The sequence below is a fragment of the Arachis ipaensis genome, chromosome B10 (genome assembly GCF_059453495.1).
Source record: "Arachis ipaensis isolate K30076 ecotype BB chromosome B10, ASM5945349v1, whole genome shotgun sequence".
NCBI classification, from domain to species: domain Eukaryota; kingdom Viridiplantae; phylum Streptophyta; class Magnoliopsida; order Fabales; family Fabaceae; genus Arachis; species Arachis ipaensis.
Window position 1 is genome coordinate 143,007,774 of NC_142435.1, and position 7,346 is coordinate 143,015,119.

At 33.0% G+C, this 7,346-nt stretch overlaps 1 protein-coding gene and 1 pseudogene across 1 annotated transcript; both read right to left on the reverse strand.

Moving 5' to 3' along the window:
* Window positions 1-1,194: 1,194 nt before the first annotated feature.
* LOC107622897 (uncharacterized) lies at window positions 1,195-2,937 on the reverse strand. Its single transcript, XM_016324969.3, has 5 exons — window positions 2,335-2,937; window positions 2,030-2,242; window positions 1,794-1,886; window positions 1,328-1,429; window positions 1,195-1,224 (listed from the first exon to the last, which is right to left on the reverse strand). Exons 1-5 carry the CDS (start codon window positions 2,935-2,937, stop codon window positions 1,195-1,197), a joined length of 1,041 nt encoding a protein of 346 aa, XP_016180455.2.
* A 272-nt stretch (window positions 2,938-3,209) lies between these two features.
* On the reverse strand, window positions 3,210-5,904 carry LOC107621372 (uncharacterized; annotated as a pseudogene).
* Window positions 5,905-7,346: the final 1,442 nt, after the last annotated feature.

Here is a 7,346-nt window from a genome sequence, read left to right on the forward strand (position 1 = left end):
ATGTAGCTACCTCCAAATTATATCTTATCTTAAAACTGCTATATACCACATGCACCATCACCACCACCACTTCCACTCTCTCTATATATATACAATCACACAAACTGCACTTTTATATAGTACTACTTGAATTCAGAGCTACTACTTTATTCTACTCTTGATAAAAAAAGATAAAGTTATATCTCTAACATATAGATAACAATGAGCTTTCACTATAAAAAAATGAGCCCATAAAGATTATTATGAGTCTTATAATATGCCAACAATATATAATATGCTCATTATTGTAAGGACCAATCCTAAAATAATCAGGAAGCACTACTCTGCCAAATATATACTCATATGATTGAGACATATATAAAGTCAATAATGCTTTCTATTATTACCATTGTATCTGATAGGTCATTGACGAGGTTCGTACTAATAATTATGCTAAAAAGGGTGTCGTACCACGAAATGCCCCCATGCATTATGCCATAACACATAAACAGCCAAATGTGAGATTATGTTGTCCATAATACATCAAGCAAAAATTATTGTTTAATTACATTTAACTATGGCTACTGTACTATACCTGAAATAAATTAATTAATTAAATATTGCATAGTCCATATTTAACAATAAAGGGTATCTCTATTTAGAATGTAATTAACTATTCATGCTTAATAAAGTATCCAAGGAAGGAATGTGAGATAGTGAGAGACGGAAAGAAATAGAGAGAAGGAGAAGGAGCGAGGTTTCTTTTGATAAAGGATGGTCTGCATGTTAGAATAGGGTTAGCTTTATTTGGTAGATCCAGTCCATTAAGATACTTAACAACTTTTTTGTATTACACATGGAATAAAGTATTAAGAACATAAATTGTATTTGTACCTGTGAAATTTGTTGAGTAGGAAACATTCCAGCCAATTCCACTGGAATTTTACCTCCTTCCTTAAAAGCAATATAAGAGATTAATGCTTGCAACTGCGCTTTAACAGTATCCAGCTCTTTTTGCACATTGGGATCACAAGTAGATGATGTGCTAGCATCATTTGAAGAACCTAAGTTCATCTGACTAATTCTTGTGGTGTTGTTCTTGAAAGCAACAGTTGGAACAGCTCCCATGCCTAAACCTCGAACACGACCAGGGTGCTCTTTCCCAAGAACTACTCCAAGAGCATCAAGAGGAGAATTAACGGTTGATTCCACTGCTTATTGACTGCTATATGCTTCAATCTTCTCCTACATATATAAAAAGAAAGGGAAAGAATCAAACATAATATTATCTTATAAAAAAGAAAGAAAAAGAAATACAAACAAGTTACTTATTGTACGTTAGTCTTACCGCTATTTCTTTAGCCTTTTCATTAACATAACTTCCATCTATTTTCTTGTGAGTGATGTCCCACATTTGAACCCTACTAACTTCTTTTCCCGTCTCTTCCGTCTAAAATTCAAGAAAAGTAGAAAGACTCAATCAAGAAATATATCATTGAAGAAAAGATATGCATAAAATTAAGTAACTAACAGCAACAATATAACAACTGAGATGCATTAGGTGCTAACATAATGACTCTTATGCTATATAAAATATAATAATAGCAGCAAACTAAACATAAGCTGAGAAATTAATGTTATTGATGATTACCAATTTATGATTACCAACATAGAAATGAACCTGTGAAAGTTGTGTTGATATTTTATCATGACAATTCTCATAATAGTTGGGGAGACAAGTGGAATTAAATTGAAAAATTGGATAATGCCAAAATAAAATTAAATGTATGAAATCCACACATAGAAATGATTACCAATTCAGCCCTTCTTCTTGCAATTGATTTAGCACCTGAAGTATGAGGAATTATTTGTTTTTGCCGAATTTCTTGATTCCTCTTACAAAGATTCTGAAAGATAAATTTGGACACAATTAAATAGAGTTAAACATGCATTCACAACATTCCATATGAATTCAATATCCTATTTACAGCAGCAAAATATATAAGGCTTTTTAGTGGGACAACATTTAACTAGGATTGTAAGTACTTACCTGAGTTTCAGGTTTCAAACGATATTCTACGAATAAAGCCCATTGATCAAGAGCAATATCTTCTGGTGTATTATTTATGATCTCGGTTTTACTCAACCTCGGATCATAAAACTCATTCCAAAGCTTTATCCTATGTTCCCTCCATTTTTTGCCAAGCGATTGGAGCAGAAATCGTTTGGCCAAGCTATCACATACTTTGAAGCAAAATCGAGCCTTTAATATGGAACAAAGAATATATATTAACTAACAAATATAACTAAATAATGACAAAGAAATAAGCTTTAGAGTTTAAGTAATCTTCTTACTTGGAAAAAAATATTCCATTGATTTTCAAAAAAGCTCTCTGGAATGTCTGACCACTTATCAAAACTGATTGGAAATGCTACACAATCAGTGGCCAATTGCCCACAAATTCCTGCAAGGAGTCCGGCTGCTTCTCCTATTGCTGCATGTTGTCTATCAAAATTGACAACTATGCGCAAACCTTCTGGCAAATTATGCACATCCTTCACTAATAAACCACTGTGTATTACTCGTGAAAAATTAACAGAAGTAAAACCCCAATTATCCTTTCTACAGCCCCGTTCTCTAGTGGTGTCAGCCCATTTACATTTGAATAAAGTAACCCGAAATTGGCCATTGTAGTTTAGTTCTATAATATCTTCTAGTTTGGCATAATATGACAAATCAGCATTCCTAACATCAGCATCACTAGCGCTAGCAACACAAGGAGTTGAAGACATTAAAAAAACTCCACTATTCTGGGTCTTTAACCCTTTGTCTCGATTGGTAGTTCGAAAGGAGAAACCATTAATACTAAATGTAGAAAACCTCTTGGCATATCGTGATGGACCCCTTGCTAAGTATCTCAAATCCTCATGCACAATATTCATAATATCTGGGTTCATAAGCTATTATGATAGAGATATTAGTTATTATATCCACAAATACTAGCTCAATATTAGCAAAAAATTATCACTTCTCTATTTACCTGCGCAGGAAACCAAGTAACAAAATCTTTATTGACTCTTTTTTCTATCTCTACATTTGAAGGCCTTCTACCCTTAGATCGTCTTCGTACAAAATCTTTGAAGTCACTGTCAGATATGAAAGTTTAACTCTAACTAAACAACTATTTTCAAGTAAATAAAAAACCACATGTACGAAAATCCTTAAGCACTTACTCAATAAACGGTTTGACATATGGACAATTTAAAACCACATATCGATGTGCTTGTTTTTTTTTCCATAGGTGACAACTCAAATACTGTGAAAGCTCCCTTTGAGTTCCCCATTTGTGGAAAAAGGGAATCGACATGTGTACTGTAATTATCATCCGGACGATCATCAACACGTGGTGGCCTATTAAATCTTGTCTCAATCCCTTCTAAGTATCGAGAGCAAAATGTAAGAACTTCTTCAGCCACGTATCCCTCAGCTATAGAACCTTCTGATTTAGCTTTGTTTCGTACATAGGACTTCAAATGACCTAAATACCTAGTTTGTATAATTAAGTGACAGGTTAAATACCTAAGCAAGATATAACTAAGTGATAAGTTAAATGAATAATGATTGAAAAGAGATATTTACCTCTCAATAGGATACATCCACCTATAGTGTACTGGTCCTCCGAGTTTTGCTTCATCAACTAGATGACAAGTTAAATGAACCATGATTGTAAAGAAAGAAGGAGGAAACAACATTTCTAAATGACAAAGGGTAAGGATAATTCGAGGTTGGAGCTTCTCAAGTTCTGTAAGACTTAAGCTTTTAGAGCACAACTGCTGAAAGAATGAAGACAACTCTATTAGCACTGCAGTAACTTTATCTGGCAGCACATTACGTATGGCAATGGGTAATAGTTGCTGCATAAGAACGTGGCAATCATGGCTCTTCAATCCAGAAAGCTTTCTTTGCTTCAGGTCAACACACCGTGAAATGTTACTCGAGAGACCATCTGGTACTCTAATATTCTTTATAGTACGCAAGAATATATCTTTCATGGAATTTGACATTGTGAACAAAGATGGATGATATCTCCCATTTTCATCTGGCCATAAATCTTTCCTTATACCCATTTCTTTAAGATTCTTACGAGCTTTGAGATTATCCTTTGACCTTCCAGTCTCATTGAGCAAAGTGTATAATACATTGTTGCAAACATTCTTTTCAATGTGCATAACATCTAGATTATGGCGCAATAAGTTAGACTCCCAATAAGGAAGATCAAAAAATATGCTTTTCTTCCTCCACATCCCCGATTCATCATCTTCTTCAACAACTTTTCGTCGAATCCTCTTACCTTTACTTTCCTGTAGTTCTTTCCCAAATGAAACATTGATTCCTTCAAGTTGTTCCAATATTTCTGATCCTGTTAGTACTGCTGGGGGATCCCTCAACTCAACTTTTCCATTAAATTTTGCACGACTTAGCCTAAACTTATGACCCCTTTCTAAGAAACGGCGATGCCCCAAAAAATACCATTTTCCACCATGCTTTAATCTATATGAATCAGTGCTGAAGTTACATGTAGGACAAGCATATTTACTGTGTATATTCCACCCAGATAAGTTACCAAGGCCTGGAAAATCACTAATTGTCCACATTAATGCTGCTCGCAATGTAAACATTTCATTCCTGAACCTATCTAATGTTTGAACACCATCATACCACAAATCTTTTAACTCTTTAATAAGAGGTTGTAAGTATACGTCTATGTTGTTCCCCGGCATTTTCTCTCCAGGAATAATCATTGACAAGATAAGTGATGTTGGCTTCATACACTCCCATGGAGGCCGATTGTATGGAATAAGCACCACTGGCCAAACGCTATAGTTTGTACACATAGCTCCAAAGGGGTTGAATCCATCAGCTGCAAGACCAAGATGTACATTTCGAGGATCTTCGGCAAACCTATCATGAAGTAAATCAAATGTCTTCCAAGCTTCAGAATCCCGCGGATGCCTCATCTTCGAATCTTTCTTTTCTGCCAAAGCATGCCATTGCATTGATTGAGCAGTCTTAGAACACATGAATAATCGTTGAAGTCTTGGTTTTAGTGGAAAGTATCGCAAGATCTTTGCTGGTTTCTTCTTTTTAGCATCGCTCCATTTAGATGTCTTGCATCTTTTGCATTCTTGCAAATCTTCATCCTCCCCCCAATATAACATGCAGTCATTAGGGCAAGCAGGTATCTTGGTATAATTAAGCCCTAGTTTATTTATGGTTTTCTTGGCCTCATAAAATGTAATTGAAATCTTTGCATTTCCAAAGGCATCTTTTAATAATTTGAGAATTTCGGTCATGGCTTTGTCGCTTATTCTATATAAGCACTTTATGTGATACAGACTAATTAAGAAAGACAATTTTGAATACTTTGTGCACCCTTCATACAATTGTTCATTGCCAACTTCTAACAACTTGTAAAATTCTACATTTTCTCCATTGTGCTCTTCATTTTCTGCATTGTCTCCATCTCCATCTTCTATGTTGTCTTCATCTCCATCTCCATCTTCATTCAAGTCAGGTCCAGCAACTCCAAATGCGTCATTGAGCATTGTTACCATTGGATGCTGAGATGTCGAATCATCTTGTACAATGTGACTAGTTTGATGAACTTGTGACCCAACTCCAACTACTTCTTCACCATGCCAATACCAAACTTTGTAGTTTTCTAGAAATGGCTTGACTATTAAATGTTCAAAAACTTTCTCTCTTGTTTGCCACTTGCCAAAACCACACACCGGACAAGGGCATTTAATCTGACGACCCGCGAGAGATCGATGCTCAAAAGCAAAATCCAAAAACTTGTTTAAACCATCTTTATACTCATGCGTGGTTCGTGGTTTTCCAATCCATGACTTATCGATTGACATGACTAAGAGGGATTACAAATAAGGATTTTAAAAAATCTATTCATTAAAAATCTATATATATTCTAAAGGCAAGAAATTTATTCTTTTATATGCAAATCAGATATTAAAAACTTAAATAGTATTTAAAAGAAAATATAAGAAAATTATAATTACCTCTTTCAAATGATAATTTTCCTTCTTTTTTCAAAGTAAAGTAGCTAGCAGCAAGAGTTGAAGAAGATCTAAAACCTATTTCACATGAAAAATTATCACCAACAAATTTATTAAAATTAAATATATAACTAATTAATGTACACGAAATTAAATATCTAACAGATTTATTAAAATTAAATGTATAATCAACTAAAAATATATGAATGTTGTATTTTTGATAATTTAGGATTAATATCAAATTATATTATTAACGGATTTGAACAATAAGAATTAATTAATACAACATTTATAAAATATAATTCATTATATATAGAGTCCTAACTTTTTATTTAGTATAATAAATAAATATACCTAATAATTTAGTATAATAAATAAATATACCTAATAAATTAAATTAAATATATAACTAATTAATGTACACGAAATTCCAAGGAAGCTAGCTAGGTGGTTCACGCAAGCATGTTCATGTATATAACATATTGGCCTAACTGATATCATATATTTTAAAATTAATCGGAAGTGATCAAATTAAAAACAAAGTGACCATATTGTCCATGATGATAAAATTAATAATATAAAGAGAGATGTGCAAACTGCAAAGTAACTTATATAACTTAGCATGAAAATAAACTTTATTAAACTATCCAGGAACTTTCAGTGATCTTTTCGAATGCGAATTTTCCCTCCGAGGCAGCTAATAATGATAACTTGACTGCTGATGAAGATGATTTTGATCTAAATATAGATATAAATATGTACATTATCTAAGACATGAATTTGTATTCATAGAATTTCTATATACAATCTGAGATGTTCTTAATTATTAAGCTATGTATAAAGTCAATGCCCCTGCCTCAAGTAATGGAACAGTTAAAGGTAATTAAGAAGAAAACTAATGAAAACAAGCTACTAAAAATTGGAAATGATGCTTTTAATTACACAAAAATATATGAAAATTTGCTTCTTTTCTTTTCTTTCTTTCTAATTTTTTTTCCTCTCTACATTCATGTACTTTTAATTCTAGAAAGGTATCATTCATTGCTATGGCTTAGTTGAAGACTTGAAGGGAACAACATTATTACATTAATGTTGTATTTGGTAAGATGAAGAAATAAATAACAAATATCTACTAATGTATTTAAGCCTCTAAATATATGTTCAATTTGATTTAGTTATTTTCCCTCCCAAATCTCTTCCCCACCAGGCCACCAAATAATGTACGACATGCCAATCTAGCTACTAACATAATTAATATTTCTAAGAAAATAAGATTGATGTAATATCGGTTA

Excerpts from the sequence above, each read along its gene's own strand:
- LOC107622897 (XM_016324969.3), bottom strand. The coding sequence starts at position 2,937 with ATGAACCCAGATATTATGAATATTGTGCATGAGGATTTGAGATACTTA. Across the intron at positions 2,243-2,334 it reads AATGGAATATTTTTTTCCAA|GCTCGATTTTGCTTCAAAGT; the intron begins GTAAGAAGATTA and ends TCCATATTAAAG. Across the intron at positions 1,430-1,793 it reads CAAGAAGAAGGGCTGAATTG|ACGGAAGAGACGGGAAAAGA; the intron begins GTAATCATTTCT and ends CTTGAATTTTAG.